General features: G+C 39.9%; 1 protein-coding gene across 6 annotated transcripts in view; it reads right to left on the reverse strand.

Moving 5' to 3' along the window:
* The window catches only part of grb10a (growth factor receptor-bound protein 10a), a 76,854-nt gene that overhangs the window by 4,585 nt on the left and 47,948 nt on the right, over positions 1-24,321 (reverse strand). For all 6 annotated transcript variants that reach the window (XM_067411011.1, XM_067411006.1, XM_067411009.1 and 3 more), the window contains 11 exons: positions 11,014-11,170; positions 8,786-8,901; positions 7,850-7,924; positions 7,441-7,578; positions 4,103-4,213; positions 3,798-3,896; positions 2,710-2,787; positions 2,130-2,246; positions 1,812-1,878; positions 516-603; positions 338-431 (listed from right to left, as the gene is read on the reverse strand). In XM_067411011.1, the coding sequence (XP_067267112.1) occupies positions 338-431; positions 516-603; positions 1,812-1,878; positions 2,130-2,246; positions 2,710-2,787; positions 3,798-3,896; positions 4,103-4,213; positions 7,441-7,578; positions 7,850-7,924; positions 8,786-8,901; positions 11,014-11,170 (1,140 nt within the window). The remainder of the gene's footprint in view (positions 1-337; positions 432-515; positions 604-1,811; positions 1,879-2,129; positions 2,247-2,709; positions 2,788-3,797; positions 3,897-4,102; positions 4,214-7,440; positions 7,579-7,849; positions 7,925-8,785; positions 8,902-11,013; positions 11,171-24,321) is intronic.

Here is a 24,321-nt window from a genome sequence, read left to right on the forward strand (position 1 = left end):
CATGCACAAAATATAATACTAGACCTGTATTTTTTTTTTTTTTGGACATAAAATAATTTTTTTACCTGGCATACAGGTTTTTAGCATTTTTATATGCCTCTAAATCACTTTTTTTCATTTTTATTATTATAATTTGCACTTATTAATGTGAAAATCATTTAATATAATCTTAGAGCTATTTGTGTGTGAATACTGGACAATTATGGGAAATTTATTAATTAATTCACGTTTTTATAAGATAAGATTAAGAATTTGTGTTTTGCCCTGCTTTCCCCAATTATACTTCATATTAATACAAGCAAAAGGAAATTTGTGGTTAATGTTTATTAAGACTCACAGGTAAAATCTGGAAGTGTTTAATCTTCTGATGATGGCACAAGGTGAGAACGAATGCTTTTGGATTGCTCTGGCTGTCTCTCAATAGGAATAATCTGCAAGACAAAACCCTGATTAATTCCACTGCCCTCTTTCAAAACAGCAATTAATATTGTCTATGAATGTGGAAAATGTTATACCCATCAACTTGGCCCTGCTGCATAATCATCCTGTGGGATTCTTCTCTCATAATGCGGCCGTGAAACCATAACTGCGTCCTGTGAATAACTGGAGACATGAACGCAATAAAATACTGTTATTTCTATTTAAGCACCAAGTAAAGAAGAGCTATTATGCTTTTCTACCTTTTCAACTTTTAGCATGTAAGGCTAAGGAAAAGGTCTACAAGTTACAGAGCACAAAGTCCACTCCAAAGGGATTTATTCTCTATATCAGTAAACGCTGTTTCTGAACTCCCTAGTCTTGAGTCTTCTTCCAGGAACGTACTCCTCAAATACTCCTCATTTAAATAATTCCCACCCAAGGCATACGCAAAAATGAGGCCTGGTTGAGTTAGTAGTGTGTTGAAACATGCTATTATGGTAAGACATTTCTGAAATAAGCTCAAAGTGGTTTCACACTGGTACAGCTGACCAATCAGAGAACATTGTGCTTTTCGGAAGAAGGGGCTTCATTGAAACAGGAACTAAACAGGAGTGTGTTTCCCGAAGCCAACTATTGTCGCAAGTTCCGTTGTTACCAATAGCTCAATGGAACTTGCGACCATAGTTGGCTAACAATGCTTTTGGGAAACGCACCCCAGAGCGTCACTGACAAACTGTGAAGAGAGGTGCTGGAACAATGTAAAATATATGAAAAATAATGTTTTTTGAACATTCAAGTAGGGCAGCCCCTTAATAGTCGATGAGAAGAGGCTTAGTGGACCAAAATGTTATTATTTGCAGGGGGAAAAAATCCACAGGAAGTGGTGAAGTCACTCAGTCTGTAATGGACAAATAATTAACTAGCTGCCTGTCATTCATCGACCTCAAATATGGCTTGTCATCTGAAACATGTAAGTGTACAACATGTACAACTTTACATGGCCGCTCGCTTTAATGTTAACCCAGAAAAATGTGGGCTATTCAATTGTTTGCTGAATAGTAGTGCGCTTACTGCATTACAGCTAACATTGGTGCGATCACTAGCACTTAAAATACTCATTGTTGATCATACAGATAAGAGTAATACATCTTTTGAATCTGTAAAGAGTCTACTTTTACTCACAATAATTACAAAACATTCACTTAAAATGTACGACTACTAGTCGACCAGAAAATTTTTTAGTTGAGGACTGCCCTACATTCAAGCATGAGAACCTTATCTAGTAGAGCTCAAAAACAAAATCAAGACTTTGTAAATGGGCATAATAAGTCCTCTTTAAATTAACTAATATTGTAGTCGCTAAACATTGGAGTAAATACGGCAGTACTCACCTGAACTTAACGGTGAGGGATGTAGAGGACTGGGGCTTCCCAAAACATTCATTCTCTGACTTCGCTTCTGTACAGAGATTATAAAAATTATTATAAATGACCTCAACCCTGTAGGGCCAACTGTCCTGCAGTGTGTGCCTCAACACACCTGTCTGGAAGTTTCTAGTATGCCTAGTAAGACCTTGATTAGCTGGTACAGCTGTGTTTAACTGCGGTTGGAGCTAAACTCGGCATGACTGTGGCCCTCCAGGAACAGGATTGGACACTCTTGGACAACTGACAGATTTAACTTGAGTATACTTGTATCTAACTACTCACTCTCCAAGTGTGTCCCTCTTCCATGGCAGCGCTTTGAGCCTCCACAGGGTTGTCAATCACACGACCCGTCCTTCCTGAGAAATCCATGGCGACCAGTGAATTCTCGGACACACTCCTCTATAGTAAAAACAATATTACACTTGATAAGTTGTCTATCACATAACAAGCTTTCATTTACAAGTAGAAATAACTAAAGGCATAATAGTCTATGGCCAAAACCTACAGGTTCTCAAAAATAAACCTATTATGGTCAGCATTATACCCCTCTGATTAAACCAGTAAAGCCTTATTAAATACCTTCTAAATGAATCCGTACAGCAAGCACTGTGTTCGTACATTTCCCCTGCATGAAAGTTCCCAATGCAAATCGGCGTAAAGGAATCTATAGCCGCACGCTTCATTAGCACGCTGTTCATACTGTTATGAGCAGATTAAGTGAACTCTCAGCAAGAGCGTTCCTCATGAGTACACGGGGTGCATATAATACCAGGTGAACTCACAGAAGCGTGAAAGCAGCACATTTAACCCATCAACTGCACTAGAGAGTCAGCACTAAGTAACATATTAACATGTTTCTTACCACAGGTGTGGTGAAGTTTGATATGGCAGTCTTTCTCTGGTGTGGGGTCTTGTAGTTCTGATATAGCAGAATTCCAAACTGGAAAGAAAAGATTGCGTTTGAATGAGTTAACAAGAATGGACAAGAGTGTGTGTGGGAGTAAAAAGCTTGTTCGCACCAAGTCTTTTGTGACTGAACAATATGAAACTTTAAAAATGTCGAATGTTCCCAAATTATTTATTATAATTTAATATAAATTGTATTAATTTTTATAAGATTTTCCTAGCCTCTCTCAACAAAAAAGTGAAATAAATGAAATCTTAAAGCTGCAGTTCATAAGTTTGGCCTCTTTGTCGCCATCTCTGTTTGAAACCTGCAATTGCAGTTATTTGTGGAATTATCATCTTTACGTGGGTTGTGCATCTGCACGGCTCCTCAGCGCGGATTAATCTAATGCTTGCTGTCAGTCGGTGTGGATACTGTACTTCAGAATCGCAGATTGTACGTCTTGAAGAATGACCAAAAAAAATAATAAATAATTTTCACCGGATAATGTCATCTGAACAAGTAGTAACGTCTGCCACTTTTGTTCTGACTGACTGAGGGAAAATAAGCATTACAATAAATCTTGCTGCCAATGGCGATTAAATCTAACGATCGCTTAGCTCATATCATGTCAAGCTGTGTAATTATTGCTATAATTTGTTCTCAAATTGTTAATGTTAACAACAGCATTGCGTGACTGTGTGTATTTAGTGTGTATTAGCAGATTTCAATTTCTGTAGCCACTCTGCAGTCTGAAGTCTTATGATTTTGACTCCAGTTGTCACTGATGATTGTCATTTAGACCTTTCTAGATTACAATCCGCCATCAAAATGATGTTTAATTGCAGCTGCTGTAAGAAAATGCTATAAATGATCTGTCACCTGCAGCATCCTCACATGCAATATAGCCTACTAGCTGGAACTCCTTTATGTAAACAGATGTGATGTAATGACGCATCCCAAACTTTTAAACAGCAGTGTATTTTAATATAGAAAAACATTACACACTTTTGAATATACCTAGTTTTAAGAGTGTGTATATGAGCAGTGATATGCGTTTATACCTTGAGCAGTCTGAAAGCAGTCATCCAGCACGTTCGGCTCTGCTCGTCCTCGGCACACAGCATCTTCAACTCCTTCTGTTCTGTCCTGCCCTTACTGGGCTGTCAATCAAGCAAGATATCTACTGTCAAATCAAGGCACTCAAGTTAATAAGGACTAGCATGCACTGTACCAGGTGAGGCATGGTTAGTTATTTAAAGGGGAAAATTATTGATTTTGAAATTGTGCCATTCATGCCTCCTCTATACTCAAAGTAACTGATTTAGTTCATTTTTGGCATGACAACACTGACCATCGTCCTACTTACCTTAATGCAGAATTGGTAGTCTGTGGGCGCATTGTGCAACTTTCTGCCCGTTGTCACAGTGAAAATATTGCTCTCCTCCAAGTCCGACAGTAACTGCAGGTGCCTTGGCTCCTAAACAACCCAGTTAAAACATCATATTACAACTCCCAAAAACAGTCCTACATAATGACTGCTATGAACAGTGAAACAGTTATCCTGAAATCCTTTATTAAAATAAAACACAATATGGTCCAAAAGTCTGAGATGTATGGAAGCCCTTTGTTTTACAGTTGAGTAAAAAAAAAAAGATTCTTCAAGTGATAATAATGAGAAACTTTCTAGTAATTATGACTTAACGACATTCTAAAACTCTTAATGTGGCTTAATGCGTTTTTAAGAGGCCAAGTACACGCATTATTAATAACGCAAACAATTTACAGACAAGCAGATGAGGCCATAATATGAACACAACAACAACTCTTCCTCTTCTCTAAAGAAGCCCAACATGGCCTCACCCCCTTTGTTCTCAATTTTGGGCTTCATGATGTAACCAACCCAGGAAGAAGCTTGTTGTAGTCCTTAAAAAGCAAGTTCTTTAAAAGAAAATATCTCCCCTTTGCATTGATCTTTGAGCGTCATAACTTTGCAGATGTTGTTTATGCTCAAACAGCAACATTACAAACTAAATAATGTTAAAAAAAAGTTATGTAAATCATAATCAAGGACCCCTTTAATATTAACACTTATTTCACAGATGCGTCTAGGCTATTTCATGCGCAGGTTAGCCTGTACATACAGAAAACATTTTAAGATGTTTATGACTTATTAGAATGTATGCAAAACCGCTTGAAAATATGTTTAGCAGATGATTGTAGACCGCTTTCGTTCTATAACAGACTTGGATATGTAGGTGTGCTGTCTTATTCATATCATATCAGTTTGAAATCCATGGATCACCATTCTGTTTCTGCTTGTTCAAAAAATAAAAATGAATGTTACAAATGAATAAAAGACTATATCCCATCTCATATACTGATAATTTATCATTAAAGGGGTCATAATTGAGAAATCGACTTTTCCTTGAGCTATTGATATATAAGAGGTCATCATACTATAAGAATATCCTTTAAGTTTCAGACAAAAGGTGTCAGACAAAAATAACATTGTCTTTCAAAGGATCCTTTTGTTAGGAATATGGTTTATTTTCAACAATGTGAATGGCTCAGTTGAGCTTTATTAATATTCGGTATACCTATAACTGAGTGGGTTTTTATTTTTGGTAAATCGCATTTTGGCGCCGGCTTTGCAAACAGACTTTTACGATATGGACTCGAAAGTAATGCAACAACATGTAAGTAACTGAGCTACTCCTACTGTTCTAATGCCTGATCTGATGTGTAATGTAGCCTACAGTCAGATGTTGTTTATCTGAGTCAGTAAATGAAACCAGCGATTAAATGGTCAGCATCACGTTGTTTCTCTTAGTAGGATGAAAAAAATCTGTTATTTAAACGATGATTAAATTATATAAAGAAATCAATCAAAGAACTCTCCCTTGGCAATCGCTGGAGCTGTCAATCAAACAGCTTAAGTTTATCATTGACTGAGTTCTGGACACGTGCCAAAACTCCTGTTTTATTAAACGAATTTCTTAGTTTTATCGCATTAGCACTGTTAGTTACAATGAAAGCATTTGTTGGAGTACAGAAATTGAGTTGCAATGACGAGATCACTGCTTTCATGTGCTCAAAAACATGTCTGTGATTGGCTGTTCTTCACTGCAACCTCTCATACCACGTTCTACATATAATAGCCATAGATGTAAATGTAATGCAGCACTTTTTGCAATTACTAACCTTGAGAGTAAAAATGTGCTAAAAAGAGAGAGTAATACTATTTTGGCTATATTGAATCAGAGTTAATTGAAACACTGATTCATAACGCTCCGATGCTTCATGAAGCAGTGTTTTGAAATCGTCCATCACTAAATAAGTTGTTATTTTGTTTTGTTTTTTGGCAAACCAAAAATATTCTCGTCGCTTTATAATATTAACATTGAACCACTGTACTCACATGAACCGATTTAAATATGTTTTTAGTACCTTTATGGATCTTGAGAGAGGAAGTGTCATTGCTCCCTATGAAGGCCTCACGGAGACATCGGATTTCAACTAAAATATCTTAATTTGTGTTCCGAAGATTAATGAAGGACTTACGGGTGTGGAACGGCATGAGGGTAAGTAATAAATGACAATTTTCATTTTTGGGTGAACTAACCCTAACAGAGCATTCAAATAGGGCTAAAATCAGGGTAGCAAAACTGCCTTTTATTTCTAAATTATGACAATTGTTGATGTAAAAAAGCGTAGTAACATAATAAGTGCACCACAGGAAACATTATGAAACAATAAAACAACACAGTTCATGACCCCTTTAATGATATTTATTGATATTATTAGATTTAATGATATTATTACTACACTTTTTCAGAACGTGCCATGTTTGCGGTGTTCTCGCATTTAGGCTTTGACCAGCGGATGACGCTATTGTGCCATGCCCTTCTGCTCCGCTGCTTTACGCCTGCGTATAAGTTACTTATTATTATGAGAAAATAAGTCATTATTATGAGATGCTAAGTCATAATTACAAGAAAGCTTCTCATAATTATGAATTACAAAATTATATTTTTTAATCAACTGTGCTGGAAACAGGCTTCCTTGTGTTTAGCATTTCACCTCTAGTAAAAATTAGGATTATCTATTAGGATTATTCTAAAAGTACTTTGATGCATTTTGTTACCAATTTTTATTATAATTTATATTATAAGCATAAAAATATTTAGTTACAGATTAACAAATATGTTTTTATTGATTTATTTTTATGGTATCTCTTATTTTTTTATGATAATACTAGTAATAATAATAATTTACAATTAAGCTCCTTACAACATACATTACAATATATTAAATATTCATTAGAAATTTTATTTTGGGGGAAAACTATATTTATTTTTTTATTCATCTCTGAATAAAACAGCAGATATTAATATAATGTTCATTTTATATTTCCAATTCATTTTAAGTCAAAACTTTCTTTTTTTCCAAAATCATAACATTTTACTTCCAGGTGTTAGTTAATTAATGAATCCCACACTTTCAATGTGGACTTTTTTAGCTCACTGTATTTTTACAAAAATACAAACATTTTACAAATAATAGATGTATATTTAAAAAATTTACAAATAAACGATATATAACAGCTGTCAAAAGTTGTATAAACATTGATATGCTTATAAACGTGAAATTTAGAGACTTTTAATTCATAATGTAATATTAAAAAAGGTTTAAAGAGAAACTTGCCTTAGACATTCCTTTAGTAGAGCAGTACAGCCCAGAACGGCGCAAGAACATGTAGAGCTTTTTCCAGGACTTTCGGCCTGTCTCTTTCAAATAAAGGAAGCCCTGGATCTCTGGACAGCTGCTGGAATTCAAGAAATTCTGTGCAGGAGGGAGAAAAAAAAAAAAAAAAAATCAGAGAACCATCTGGAAAATGAGTTCTTCAAACCTGGATGCCTTCCATGCTTCAATAACGTGGCCTCTCTGCTATCACAAGACATGAGTATGCAGTTCAAAAGCTGTTTGAATGCACTAAAATGCTCATTCGGCTGCACTGGCAATCACACAGTCATGTAAGTGTGACGCACAGGTTCATAATGTAGGCTAATCCAGATTTTGCTGTGTCACAGATCCATTTGTGCATCTTCCTCACCTGTAAGAGCTGGGACTGTGGGATAGAGCCATTAGATTCCTGACACCACGCGACCATCTGCTCCGGAAAGAAGTTCTATGAGAGGAAGATAAAGGAAGAGAGGTAAGAAAAGACCGTCTGCACTGAACATATGCCAGCAGCTCAGAAGAAACATAATGGAACAACTCATTCTATTATTGTCTAAATGAAAAAAAGGATGAGTAAAAGGTATTTAAAAAAAAAAAAAAAAAGTTTTGAGGTTGAGCTACAGGAACATGGTAAGAAGCATGCACAAATTCACACGCATGAGCTGAAACTCATCTAAAGCTAATTTGGGTGAGTTGCACTAAGCATTTGCCAAAGCCAGGGATTACCAAGAGCAGGTTAAGTTCTCTGTCAAATAGACTCGGACTAACCGGCCCAGAGACGCCTCAAGCACTGACACACACTGTACATACCGTACTAAAGCACAGGCTCAAATAAGATTAAGCATTTGCGTGAACATTTTTTCTAAGCGTACAAAAAGTCCATGGCTTATAAAGAAGGATAAAATGGTTCACAGCGTTCACACCGTAAGGCACTTACGCGACATGTTCAAATGTACTTGTCAAAATGCCATCAAAAGGTGTCGAGTACTGGCTTATATGAAAAAAGCAGGTTACTTGCTTAGTGAGGCAGAACATGTACAAGCTGTACTTGAATTGCTAGAAATGGATTAACAAGGAGGTTTTTCCTTGCATATGGAAAACTGGAATGTGGGATCTTGTTGGTTTGTTTGACATATTTACATATTTAAGGGATTTATAGCTTGCAGGTCATGTATCAAGTGTTCTTGGCGTGATTTGAGGATAATCAGACTTTAATTTCAAGGGATTTAAGCTTGAAGTGGTGATCTTGAGAGGTAAGGAAACACATAGGTGGGCTGAATAGGAACGGTTGTTCTCTCTGACAACTCACCAGTGGATTTCTGAAAAACTCGTACTTGGCATAGTTCTTCCTGAAGAGAAACTTGCTCTCTGGAGACATGCAGGCCTGCACTGGAACCACCAGTTCATGATCTTCCAGGCACCTCTCTGTATTCAAACACAGATGACATCAAAACAATGTTAGTTACTGGTATGGTGGCCATTAATGCTGTATTGCTGTATTGGAGTTTTACATACAATACACTAAGCCACGGCTCGACGAGAGGGGGGGGGGGGGGGGTGGGGGAGGAATTATATATGTATACAGGTATATCTTAATGTATTTTTATATTTATATTTATATTTATATTTATATATATATTATTTATATTTATATTTATATATATATATAAATAATATATATATATATATATAAATAATATATATATATATATATATATATATATATATATATATATATATATATATATAAATAATATATATATATATATATATATATATATATATATAAATAATATATATATATATATATATATATATATATATATAATATAATTTTTTTTTTTTTACACATATATATACATATATATATATACACACATACATATATACACACATTATATATATATAGAGAGAGAGAGAGAGAATAAATTATTTGCAATTCATAAATATATATATAAATAAAAATTAAAGTGTGAATCATTCATGTTGTAATATATAAATATTAAAAATACATAAAATAAATTATTCACATAATATATAATGCATATAAAAAATATTAAAGTTAATTTAATATAAGATTTATATATTCATGCTCTAATACTCATATTTAATAATCCAGATATTTTAGAAATATGCAGAAATCTCCTGTTAAACATTTAAATGTTACATTTAAATTCATGCATTTGGTAGAAGCTTTTATCTAAAGTGTCTAAAAGTGAATTCACGCTATCACGATATGTATATATATATATATATATATATATATATATATATATATATTTTTTTTTTTTTTTTTTAAGTATGCAACATTCCCTGGGAATCAAACCCATGACCTTGGCATTGCTAACGGCATGCTCTACCAGTTAAAAAACAAACAAACAAACAAAACCTTACATATATTTCAAATCCAGCATTATGTGATGTCATATAATGAGAAAATGATCCAAATTACCTGTATATTGTTATGTCTATGCTTTTTAAGTATAGCATTACTCATATGTCAAAGACAATAAAGCACTGGCTCAAATCCCTTCTAATGTATCTGTTGTGTATCTGATCCCTCATCCGCTAATTCATTCCTCCGAGAAGAGCACAAGAGAAGGAGAGAGAGCATGACTGCGTATGAAAGAGAAAGCGAGGGAAAGTGAGAGGCATTGCAGAGGGATGAGGTCATGTATTTAGCTTGATTGCACTGAGGGTTGATGGCAGCAAAGTCAGCAGAGTCTCTCTGCTAATGGCTTACGTAAGAGCAACGTTTCTAGAAGGTTTCCTTAACGTTGGCGCGCTGATGTCTCCAGAAGTGATGAGGGAAACACATCCAACTACACCACATAATGCTCAGCCTCTTTAGAGAAGTCAGCTGACCAAAACAGACCACACCCTGTCACATTTTGACATCACACCATGTGACCTGCACAATCAGAGCCTATGCATAAGTAACAACTTTCCTTGATGGCTTTAATGTGGATGAATTAAAAAAAAAAGAGCTGATTGTGTAATTTCAGAAGCTAAATAAAGGGATTTTCAACACCCTACAAGAGCAATGACTGCATCGCTAAAGGTCAGACAGAGTTAAATCTGTTTAGTATGATTTGCGAAAGGGTTAATCTGTAATCTGCCTGAGAAATAGGCAGCCACACGTGTCCTCTTTGATCGCAGGGCGAGATTAAACACTAGTTCTTCCTAACCTCATCTTCTCTACGCTCATTTTCTCGAACGCATCTGCATTGCAAACGCTTTTTCTTTCCTTCGAGTTAGACGCTCTATGAGCTGTTGCGCATGCAAAAGGTGCAGCCGTACATGATGTATAATGTCGTATTTGAGAGCTTAAGTGTTAATAGGAGAACAAGTATGTGTGTATATAAGACTCTGAGTCTGGGCTTGCTGAAAGGTGATTTCCTGTTACACAAAGTGCAGCGCACTGGGAACCCAGTGTCCCGGGACAGAACAGCGTGTCCTCCTAGACTGGGTGTGTGCCGCACACACAAGTCATACAGATGCAGAAAAAGAATTTACACATATGATGGCTCGGCTTACCCAGACCAAGCAGGGAATGATGCTCCACTAGCGACCAGCAGTTGTCATCCAGGCAGTGGTTCTTGTAGACCAGGAACTGACACACATCTCTGGCCGTCATGTCGGCAGGGACCTCCACAACTTTTCCCACACCATCCTCGCTGAAAACTTTGATGATCTGTTTAAAACACATATACAGAATGTCAATTGCAGATGCGTACATTGCTAAATATGACCTCAAGGCGACGTTCTCAAGTCCAATTTGTAATTTAACAATTGACTGTAATTGTTTGACAACAATTACGTTTGCACAATGCTCCAGATGGGATTACATAGCTTGTGTTTTTCGACAACTTAGCCTTAATAAACCTACGTGCATAATTATGTGCTTCAAATACAAGCATTTCAAGTTACCTAAGAGTAAAAATGATGGATGGAGGACAAAAAGTTTATTTATACTTGTTTATGCTTTTGTTCTTGCAAACCGTGGATATCTCAATGTTTATGTGGCCCTTAGCTCAATCCGCATGGGCTCTTAGTGTTTAGATTGAGCCCGGCGCTCATAAGCGTGACTGACTTGAACACGCACACACAAGAGGATATACTCCATTAAGAGGCAGAATTCACATGAACGCCAAAGCCAACGGCCCAGATAAAGGAGAAAAAAAAGAAAAGAGAAATGCTTTCCATTCTTTCAATGAACATGCACACAACACAGAAATGACTAGTAACGTAAATGTATGTAAATGCGAAACTAGACATACACATGCATCCACAAAAGCAAAAATTTGCAATTATAATTATTATAGACTTTTTTAACAGTCTAAAAGCAGCCTACAGAACAGTGTACAGTTTATGCACAAACATGATCGGCATGACTAAATTTGATATTTTTTGTAGACTGGCATCTGTAGGACGGTTTTCTTCAGAAAAAGTAGTTACTGTCAACCTTACCTCTACTGCCTGATACAAGCAACAGTCCGGCGAACACGATGGCATTTTCACTCTGAGACAACCTCTGCTCACTCACGCGGCGAGAGAGTGAGTGAGTGAGAGAAAAAGAAAGAGAAAGAGGGAGGGCAAGAGAGGAGAGGAGGGGAGGAGGGAAGGAAAGCGAGAGGATGAGAGGAGTTGAGAATGGGCAGAGGGTTGAGATGAGACCAAGAGAGCTGCTGAAACAAGAGCGAGAGAGAGAGAGAGAGAGAGAGAAAAGAAGGGAGAGACAGACTCAGCTGACAAGCAGCTTGTGTCTTACAATACTCTCTAGCGGATTAAGCTGCGAGAAAGAATCTCTAGGTGAGGGAGAGATGGCTAGAGATGACTAGTGCTTCAATTTGTTAATAAAACTCATATAATGGGGTTTCCTATATTAAACCGATCATTCACCCAATAATGAAAATTGTATCATCACTTCGTTTTTTCCAAATGTGTATAACTTATACTTCCATGGAGAACAAAAAAAGCAGATTATATGGGGAAAGAGTAAAATCAACAAGGAAAATGAAGGGGGGCTGAAGCTAACTTTCTGTCTTGCCTGTGGTGCAAATCAAGTTTTTTAATGTTGTTTATATGCCTATGTGGTGTTTTTAATATGCTTTAAGACAACCATGTGCAAATTCCTAAATCAACCCCATTGCTGAGTATTTTCTGCTTAAAGGGTTAGTTCACCCAAAAATGAAAATTCTTTCTTTAATTACTCACGCTCATGTCGTTCCTGTTAAACCTTCATTCATCTTCGGAATACAATTTAAGATATTTTTTGATAAAATCCGATGTCTCGTGAGGCCTGCATTGAGAGCAAGTTAACTTAGAATTTCAAACACCCAGAAAGCCACTAAAAACATATTTAAAACAGTTCATGTGACTACAGTGGTTCAACCTTAATGTTATGAAGCGAGGAGAATTTTTTGTTTCGAAACAGTGATTCGGAGCGTGTATCAAACGATCTCAAACTGCCAAAGTCACATGATTTCAGTAAATGAGGCTTCGTTGCATCATAAGTGTTTCAAAATTTCAGTGGTTCACGTGACTTTGGCAGTGCTCCGAACCACTGATTCGAAACAAAAGATTCGTAAAGCGTTTTTAGTTCAGTGACGAGTGATGAATATTGTTGGATAAGTCGTTATTTTGTTTTTTGGCACACAAAAAGTATTCTCGTCGCTTCAACATTAAGGTTGAACCATTGTAGTCACATGAACTGTTCTAAATATGTTTTTAGTACCTTTCTGGGCATTTGAAAGTCTAAGTTAACTTGCTCTCAATGCAGGCCTCACGAGACATCGGATTTTATCAAACATATCTTAGTTTGTGTTCCGAAAATGAACAAAGGTCTTACAGGTATGGAACGACATGAGGGGGAGTAATTAAAGACAGAATTTTAATTTTTGGGTGAACTAACCCTTTAAAACTGCAGTGAACCTGTGACATACTGTATGACTGCACTTGAGAAAATAAAATAAAAGTAAAAAAAAAAAAAAAAAAAACTGCAGTGAACCAAAGACAGTCTAAAAAACGCAGTTTGAAATTGCTCGTTTTCTACATCACAAATATATCTTTAACTATGCAGCAGGATAACAATCATTAACTACACTTCGAGTCAAAAGTTTGGACACAGTAAGATTTTTAATGTTTTTAAAATAAGTTTCGTCAGCTCACCAAGGCTGCATTTATTTAATTAAAAATACAGTAAAAACAGTAATATTGTGAAATATTATTATATATTATATATTTTAAAATAACTGTTCCCTTTCGTGGGAACTATCGACGCTACGTCGTTGACGTGATGGGAATCCTCTGTGTTTTTGTGTTCGTGAAGCACCACTGTATCCAACCAATGAGAGAGAGAACGTGACGTCATAGGCGGGCGACGTCGCGGACTATAAAGCACGCCCAAAAACAGAGAACGCTAGCTTCTGTTGTCTTCAGTAAGCGCTATCTGTATCTTGTCTGTCTTATTTACTGTTGTCTGTCTACCATCTCGCCAGAAAGTGATCTCTTTGTCTGAGGACAAGAGTTTCTAACAAGTGAAATAGACACATAAAAAAGACATATATATATATAAAATGACGGAGAAAAGCCAGCGTTTCACTAAGTGTGCACCTCCTTGTCCGCGATTCATCGTGGAGGGAGATACACACGAGATGTGTGTGAAATGCCTGGGAGTTGAGCACGCACAGGCAGCTCTTGAGGGGGCTGTCTGTGTGCACTGTGAGCGGCTCACTCTCAGGGCGCTGCGCTCACGCCGGGCGCTCTTTGAGGAGGGCGCCGCGGCGAGTGTTCCCCGCGGGTCTGGTCCCGCTGCTGCCGAGGCACAGCGAAGGCTGCACTCGTGGGGTTCACAAATGGATCTAGCAGAGGGGGGAGAGACGGGCTTTGCCTTATCGCTCCCCTTACCTGCTAGATCTAGTATCTCTTCTTTGGTGGTGGAAGCACGCGCTGCGGTTTCTTCCCCCCGAAGAGAGACACCGATACTGAATATATCTTCCTCCGAGGAGGTTGATATTGAAGGTATCGAGGGTGGAGATGAGGGACCGTCATCCTCATCTCCAGCCCATGAGGAGCTTGCTGAGGTCATGGCCCGGGCAGTAAAAAAGTTGAATATAAACTGGCCCGTGGAGGAAAGCGTTCCCAAAATAAAGAGCAAACTGGACGAACGCTTTCTTCCAGCCAGGTCATTGCCTCAGCGTCGGGGACTGCCGTTCTTTCCCGACCTCCACGCCGAGGTGTCGAGGTCGTGGAACAGACCCGTGCAGTACCGTGTCTTCAGCCCGCAAACATCCATGTACAGCAATATTAACGGGCTGAAACAACACGGTTATGGGGCGATGCCTCGGGTTGAAGAGACGCTTGCGAGCTATCTCTCGCCCGAGTCTGCATCGTCCCTGAAATCCCGACATTGCCCACCAGACCATTAAAGCAAACATCAAATCTGGTGGGCAAGGCTTACTCGGCAGCGGGTCAGGCTGCGGCGTGTCTGCACACGATGAGTATACTGCAGGCATACCAAGCTGATCTGCTGGGGGAAATTGATGAAAGTGGGGAGGTAACCTTTGAGACAATCCAAGAGCTGAGGAGAGCCACGGATTTAGCTCTCCGTGCCACCAAGGAGACGGCCAAGTCAGTGGGCCGCTCCATGGCAGCACTGGTGGGCACGGAGAGACATCTGTGGCTCAATCTAGCTGACATAAAGGACAAAGATAAATATGTCCTCATGGATGCGCCGCTTTCCTCCGAGGGCCTGTTCGGTGACGCAGTTAATACTGTCGTCGACAGGTTCGAGGAGGCAAAGAAGCAGAAGGCGGCGTTTCAAAGGTTCCTCCCTCGAAAAACTCATCCCCCTGAGGCTGCCGGGCGGGGGCAGCCTCAGCCGACAGCCGGCTCCTCGGGGCACAGACCCCAACAAAAGGCCAGTGTGGCCGCCCGTGCTCCCCGCGGAAAGCTTGGGGACCGGAGCGTGCTGCACAGCCGAAGCCTTCCGGGGGTAGGGCGGATCTGAGGACCGTCATTATTTCCCGGAAGGCTTCCCAAAAGAAATCCTGACGCTCGTGGGCCAGGGTTTCTGAGGGCAGCCCCTCCGAAGGGGTTCGACGATTAATTTCTATCGTTCCCCTTCGGCGCCCTCAAGGGACTGTTCTGCCAACCCTGCCACCCAGTGTGCGACAGGGCGCAGCAGTCCCTGTCGATCCTCCGAGGAGGTTCGGCCAGCACGTGATTCGTTTATCTGCCGGTGCGCCGCGTCAGATAAACGAGCCAAGTGCTCAAAAAACACCAGAGACCAGTCTCGAGAGGCTGGTACCCTTAGTAGATCATTCAGAGGAGTGGAAATGTCTTCCGAATGTTTCGAAATGGGTGCTGTTCATAGTAGAACGGGGGTACAGAATTCAGTTCGGTTCTCTTCCCCCCAAGTTCAGTGGAGTGATTCACACTGTGGTTGCTCCAGAGCAGTCTCTGGTTATGGAACAAGAAGTTGCGACGCTTTTGCAAAAAGGAGCTATAGAAAGGGTTTCTCCTCCCAGCAAAATGTCGGGCTTTTACAGCCGCTACTTCATTGTTCCAAAGAAGGATGGAGGGTTGCGTCCGATTCTAGATTTACGCATACTAAATCGATCTGTAAAGAAGTTGAAGTTCAAGATGCTTACACTCAGACAGATTATTCCACAGATCAGATCCGAGGACTGGTTTGTGGCGATAGATCTGAAGGACGCGTATTTTCACATATCCATCCATCCTTCTCACAGGAAGTTCCTCAGGTTTGCTTTCGGGGGCGAAGCATACCAATACAAGGTTCTTCCCTTCGGCCTATCACTGTCACCCCGCACGTTCACGAAGTGCATGGATGCAGCCTTGGCTCCGCTGAGACTCCGGGGCATCCGTGTACTGAACTATATCGACGATTGGTTGATATTAGCTCAAACGGAACGTCAGGCAGTTCTACATCGAGATGTGGTTCTGTCGCACATGAAAAGGCTTGGGTTGAGGCTCAATGCCAAAAAGAGTGTGCTGGTCCCGAGGCAGGTTGCAAACTACCTAGGTGTAATCTGGGATTCCACCACGATGCAGGCGCAATTGTCCCCTGCTCGTGTGGATTCCATCCTCGGGGCCGTGAAAGGGGTGAAGTTAGGCCAGTCACTCACTGTAAAACAGTTTCAGAGACTGTTGGGTCTGATGGCAGCTGCGTCCAACGTTATTACTTTTGGCCTTCTGCACATGAGACCCTTACAGTGGTGGCTCAGGACCAAGGGGTTTTCCCCGAGGGGAAATCCTTTTCGCATGATCAAAGTCACGCGGCGATGCCTTCGTGCTCTGGTCATGTGGAAAAAGCCTTGGTTCCTGTCCCAGGGACCCGTGTTGGGAACTTCATGTCGTCGCGTAATGCTTACGACAGATGCGTCCCTCACGGGCTGGGGAGCGATCATGAGTGGTCGCTCAGCTCAAGGTCGGTGGGATATACACCAGGCCTCCTGGCACATAAATCGGCTGGAGATGCTGGCAGTGTTTCAGGCTCTGAAACACTTCCTATCCGACCTGAGGGGCCACCATGTGTTGATCCAGACAGACAACACTACGGTGGTCTCTTATATAAATCACCAAGGGGGGCTGCGGTCTCGTCCACTGTGCGAGCTAGTCAGCCGTATCCTCCTTTGGACCCAGGGGAAGTTACTCTCGTTGAAAGCGGCGTATATCCCAGGGTATCTGAATATGGGGGCGGACGCCCTGTCGAGACAAGGCGCGAGTCCGGGGGAATGGAAGCTCCACTCCGAGGTAGTGGAGCTCATATGGAAAGTGTTCGGTCGAGCGGAAGTCGATCTCTTTGCCACAGAGGAGTCAACCCATTGCCCTCTGTGGTATTCTCTGAGGCACCCAGCTCCTCTGGGGTTGGATGCCATGATACAGACGTGGCCGAGGCGACGCCTGTATGCGTTTCCCCCAGTCTCTCTGCTCCCGGGAGTTCTGGACAAAGTACGCCAGGAAGGGGTGCATCTAATATTGGTGGCTCCTTGCTGGCCAACGAGAATTTGGTTTGCGGACCTAGTTTCTCTCCTTTACGGCTCTCCTCTGGAGCTTCCGTTCAGACAGGATCTCCTGTCCCAAGCGGGCGGCACGATCTTTCATCCCCGTCCAGAAATGTGGAAACTGTGGGCCTGGCCTCTGAGGGGGCAAGACTCATAGATTCTGGTCTCCCAACGGAGGTGGTGGAAACCATCCTTCAGTCCAGGGCTCCATCTACAAGGAAGCTTTACATGTATAAATGGAATGTGTTTTCTACATGGTGTAGTCATCTCAGAGTGGACCCGGTCCATTCTTCTATTAGCCATGTGCTTCAATTCCTTCAAGGAAAACTGTCAGAGGGTCTAACGTACTCCACACTAAAAGTGTATGTTGCTGCTATTTCGGCTTACCACATTTCTATGGAGGGTGTCTCGGTAAGTCGAGACCCCTTAGTTGTACGCTTCCTTCGTGGCGCACTGAGGTTGAGGCCCTCAGTGCGCCCAAAATCTCCGACCTGGGACTTGGCCATTGTGTTACAAGGGTTGGCTGAGGCGCCCTTTGAACCTTTGGAAGAGGTGTCGGACAAAATGCTAACATTGAAGACTGTGTTCTTATTAGCCATTTCTTCATTGAAAAGAATAGGTGACCTTCAAGCTCTTTCGGTGTTACCATCATGTTTAGAGTTTGCACCAGGTATGGTTAAGGCCTTCCTGCATACAAGGCCTGGTTACATACCCAAAGTCCCCACCAGGGTCCCAGGTCCCATTGTTCTGGAGGCTTTTTATCCCCCTCCGTTTACTACACCGGATCAGGGGAGACTTAACCTGCTGTGCCCAGTGAGGGCGCTGGATACTTACGTCCACAGAGCTGCCCTGTGGAGAAAATCTGACCAGCTTTTTGTATGTTATGGGTCCCCGAATCGAGGGGGCCCAGCCTCCAAACAAAGAATGAGTAAGTGGGTGGTTGAGGCCATCACACTTTCTTATAGAGCCTTAGGGCTCCCGTGTCCTTTGAACATTAGGGCGCACTCAACAAGAGGTATGGCGGCATCAACAGCTCACAGGTCGGGTGTTTCCCTGGCTGATATTTGTGGTGCTGCGGGGTGGTCATCCCAGCATACTTTTGTTAGGTTTTATGACCTAAATGTTAGTATTACTCCGGGTGCTTTGGTGCTACAAGATGGCAGCCAGGCACTCGGAGGCACGGCATAGTTGGGACAGCGTTCCCATCACGTCAACGACGTAGCGTCGATAGTTCCCACGAAAGGGAACGTCTTGGGTTACGAGTGTAACCCTTGTTCCCTGAGTAAGGGAACGAGACGCTACGTCATGTTGCCGTACCTCCTGCATGCCTGGAGCGCTTCCTTCAGACATATCACAGAAGCTAGCGTTCTCTGTTTTTGGGCGTGCTTTATAGTCCGCGACGTCGCCCGCCTATGACGTCACGTTCTCTCTCTCATTGGTTGGATACAGTGGTGCTTCACGAACACAAAAACACAGAGGATTCCCATCACGTCAACGACGTAGCGTCTCGTTCCCTTACTCAGGGAACAAGGGTTACACTCGTAACCCAAGACGTTTTCTGTTTGAATATATTTTATAAAGTAATTTATTCCTGTGATGGCAATGCTGAATTTTCAGCATCATTACTCCACTTTTCAGTGTCACATGATCCTTCAGAAATCATTCTAATAAGCTGATTTGCTGCTCAAGAAACATTTATGATTATTTTCAATGTTGAAAACAGTTTTTTTTTTTTTCTGGATTCCTTGATGAATAGAAAGTTCAAAAGAACAGCATTTATCTGAAATACAAAGCTTTTGTAACATTATACACTACTGTTCAAAAGTTTGGGGTCAGTAAGAATTTTTATTTAATTTTTTTTTAAAGAAATTAAAGAAATTAATACTTTTATTCAGCAAGGATGCATTAAATCGATCAAAAGTGACAGTAAAGTCATTTATAATGTTACAAAAGATTAGATTTCAGATAAACACTGTTCTTTTGAGCTTTCTATTCATCAAAGAATCCTGAAATTGTTGAAAAAATATTGTAAACAAATATTTTGTACAGTTATGTCATGTGACACTGAAGGCTGGAGTAATGATGCTGAAAATTCAGCTTTGATCACAGGAATAAATTACTTTATAAAATAAGTTCAAACAGAAAACAGTTATTTTTACAATATTACTGTTTTTACTGTAATTTTAATTCAGTAAATGCAGCCTTGGTGAGCAGAAGAAACTTCTTTTAAAAACATTAAAAATCTTACAGTGTCCAAACATTTGACTGGTAGTATATATACGGGATAACCTGGCTTCCACCCCTTAAATTCATTGAAAGTCTCTTGCATTGTCAGTACATGATCTTGAAAAATCAATGCACCTCTTGATGGAAATAACATCACAACATTTATTTCCATCAAAGGGTGTACAATTTTTTGGTCAAGAACTTGTATCAGAGGTGCCAATTATTCTGTGAAAATTAAAATATACTCCCTCCCAACCATTATTTCACAATTTGAGCCTGATGAATCTTGGCTTTGTCATCCTGGAATACGGCCATGATACGTCTTCATACATGGTTGTTTAAGAAATGAAAAGGTACACACTCCATCAAGTAGGGTTAGAAGAACTATTGACAAACATACAACATCCTAGAAACCATAATAATCACTGTAATAATGATCCAGTCATAGACTCTTAAGCATTTTAAATCCAAACAGTGACTTTTTTTTTTTTTTGGCCAGGCAGTTTGTGTACACAAGCATCAGGCTTTGGGAAATGCACATTAGCCAACCTTTAATAACAACAATTCTTTCTCCCCTTCCATTTTTGTCTCTCTGTTTTCCTTTACCTTCCATCATCCCTTCATTTGTCTCGCTCTCGCTTTTCCTCAACCTTACTCTCTCTTTCTCCCCCTCATCAAACTTTGCCTTGGCTTCTGTCAAAGTTTCAAATTCTCTCTGGTTCTCAGAAAGCCTTGAGACAGAGCCCCACATCCAGCTCTCACGACACACACACAGAGTGAGATTTTGTTCTCATTCTTTTTTCACTCCCATTTCCCCCCTGAAGTTTGGCTTTGAACTCCACAGCCAAAGAAAACCTTTCCCTCTCTTTTTCTCAAAACTCAGCATATCACAACTGGAGAGTGTTTCTTAAACACACACAACAGAGGCCAAATCCCAGCAAAATCCCTCCTCCCACAACACTTTACTAAAAATGAGTGATCTTCTTTCTCACACTGAACAATCAATACCTTGCAATTTCTCACTATGCGAAATATGTTCATGTTCATTTTAAGGGTGTTAAAGGATAAAAACAAATTCTAAAAGACACCATTCTGTCGCCTCAGACGGAAGACAACTGTATCATGTAATCTGACTCGACACCATGAAGAAAAGGATGTTTGGGGGTTGAGCTATTGGCAAGACCACTATAGCAGTGGAAATGTTTGCAGAGCATTGTTTCATTGCTCAAGCTGAGTTATACATGTACCATTCTACTGCCGCAAATGCTATTTTCTACAAGCTTTACGATTTAAGAGCGTTTACCCACTGTTGTTTAAACGCATCCTTATAGTCATGTGGCTACAAGCAAACGTTTGCTCTGCAGTCTGCACTGCTCTGTCGCGCCTCCGCCAGTCACATGGGAGGATCTTTAAATGTTAAATAAAGTTTTTGCAAACATTCTGAGGGTCACATGGCAACAAGGTGTTTGTTGGGAGTTAATAGAGGGTTGTTCAAGCATTGTTCGCAGTTTGTATAAAGGGAAAGAGGTAATCCAATAATAGAACGGAGGTCACAGTATATGGCCAATACTTTTGATACATTAGGTTCTGTGATTATATATACATAGAAATAGTTAGACAGCTATACGGTTAGATATTTATACAGATTGTTATATATTTAGACAGACAGATAGAAATAGATAGACAGCAATCTTGATCGTCACATGATTCGCATAGAAAGTTAGACAGATAGACTGGTATGAAATTAAATCGTTTGAGGGGTATGAAGTTAGTTAGACAGGTAAAGAGTTAGATCGTTAGGCAGGCATGATAGTGAATAGTTAGACAAGTTTATATAGTTAGTTTTTAGGTAGGTATAAAGTTATACAGACTTTTATATTTAGTTATTATATTTAGTTAGACAGGCAGGGGTGACTGAGTTGATAAAGTCATTTCAAGGTTTTTGATTGTCTTTACTCATCATTTCTGTGAGTGAGCATGTGTGAGTGAGTTAGTGCAATGCAGTGCAGTGGAAACTCATGTGCATCTAAAAACTGCCCTGTGTTTGACCATGAACTGAATAAGAGACTGGTTAACCGGAGATGGTCCACCTAACTTAAAGGGTTAGTTCACCCAAAAATCAAAATTATGTCATTAATGACTCACCCTCGTGTCGTTCCAAACCTGTAAGATCTCCGTTCATCTTCGGAACACAGTTTAAGATATTTTAGATTTAGTCCGAGAGCTTTCTCCCTCCATTGAAAATGTATGTAGACTGTCCATGTCCAGAAAGGTAATAAAAACATCATCAAAGTAGTCCATGTGACATCAGTGGGTTAGTTAGAAGTTTCTGAAGCATCGAAAATACATTTTGGTCCAAAAATAATAAAAACTACGACTTTATTCAGCATTGTATTCTCTTCCGGAATCCTTTCCATTGAATTGATTCCAATGAATTGATTCCATTGAATTGATTCCATTGAATCCTTTCATCTGTTGGCGTTGGTAATGCACTTTTACGTCGTTGTTTTTGGCGATAAGGACATCCGCGACATGCACACTTACGCACCATTTAAAAAAATATAGCAATACCAAAATACAAACAATGTAGAATAGCTTGAATACAGCGTGCGTCTCCCTCAGACTGTAAACGAAGCTTGGGTGCACCGGATAACACGTCAGCAGGGTCTTACGTCAGCAGCGTCGTGAACCCGGATTGACAACAGACCCAGAAGAGAAGACAATGCTGAATAGTTTTTGTTATTTTTTGACCAAAATGTATTTTTGATGCTTCAACAAATTCTAACTAACCCACTGATGTCACATGGACTACTTTGATGATGTTTTTATTTCCTTTCTGGACATGGACAGTCTACTGTACATACATTTTCAATGGAGGGACAGAAAGCTCTCGGACTAAATCTAAAATATCTTAAACTGTGTTCCGAAGATGAACGGAGGTCTTACGGGTTTGGAACGACATGAGGGTGAGTCATTAATGACATCATTTTCATTTTTGGGTGAACTAACACTTTAACTAGTCACCTGTTTCCATTATGAGATATGTATCCATTTCCATTTTGACAGTGGTTCCCAAACTGGGGTACGTGAGGTGACAGAGGGGGTCTGCGAACAAAATGCTGAGTTTTGTCGTTCATTTAATTCTACCCCACCTTAAAGGCAGAAACATTTTTTGTTATGCTGGTTGAATGTCTCTTCACATCCTGATAGCAGTCACTATGTTAAGTGGTTTTATATATATATATATTTATATATATATATATATATATATATATATATATATATATATATATATATATATATATATATATATATATATATATATATATATACACACACACACACCATATATCCTCTGTGGAAGGCGTAGGACCATAAAATGTCCATCCAATCATTGCATTCAGTCCTATCTGCCTGTCAGAATATGTATTTCCATACCTCTGAGCACCCTGCTCACGCAGGCATCACACATCATCAGCGCGTTTTACGATATGCAAAGTTAGACAGACGACAGTCACCGAACGCCGCAAACGAAACAACAGCCACGTTTTACAGTTCCTCCTGAACCAAAACAAAGAGCTTATGCTGCGTTCACGCCATAACTACCATAATTTGGAAGAAATGGAAAACCGGGCCGTGACATTATACTCGGAGTGGTTTGTTACTCGAATTTATGCATTTCAATGACAACAATATCAATGCCAAAACTAATCTGTAGCAGTCAGGTGGTACAGGTCAGTTCTCTTTAAGTTGTTTATGTTCATTATTATTGCAACGTTATGTGCTGAGGCACGAGGTAGTTTAATGCAGTCTCTCGTGAAGCTTTTGTTTGCTCCTTGCTGTACGCATTCATGTGTTTTGGAGGAGGTGTGGCTTTGTAGAGCACTCTACCTTCAAAATAACATTAAAACTGAACATGTATTACGGTAGTGCCGTAAAAGGTCAAATACATGACATCCAATCAAATTACCTTATCTTTTGTAGTGTAAACTGACTGCATTCATACAAGCAGCATGCATATTATGATAATTTGCATTTAGATTATGCTGCATTAGCAAAAAGGCTCTACATTAGTGAATAAATCAGGAGAGTCAATGATTCAATAGCCCGTTTTCCACTGTCGGGCCAGTGCGAGCCAGGGCTAACAGCGTGCCAGGCTGGGCCTATGGCCACAGACCTTAGGCACTGAGGCCAAAATCAAGTTGCGTTTCCACTGTCGGTCCTCTAGCTCCGCAGCGCTGATCTAAAAACCGCCATTAAACACACCTCCCTTGATCAAACGTCACACAACCCAACCCATTTCAGCTGACTACGATTAGCTACGATTAAAAAAAAAAACAAAATTGGCAGATACCGATAATTCTTGGATTTTGTTGATAATTTCATTTGATTTAAATTATTGATCTAGTTTTAATTTATTATATTAATAATTATATTAATGGAATTTTAAGAATTTGACAAAACATGACAAACATTTAATAGGGTTAGAAAAACTTTATAAAAGGTAAAATCAATTTAAGGGGGCAAATATTGTCCCTTAATGGAAAAGGTGTGACTGCAGTATAAGTGAAAGAGAGAGTGTACGCAGAAG

Source organism: Chanodichthys erythropterus, chromosome 15 (genome assembly GCF_024489055.1).
Source record: "Chanodichthys erythropterus isolate Z2021 chromosome 15, ASM2448905v1, whole genome shotgun sequence".
In the NCBI taxonomy this organism is placed as follows: Eukaryota; Metazoa; Chordata; class Actinopteri; order Cypriniformes; family Xenocyprididae; genus Chanodichthys; species Chanodichthys erythropterus.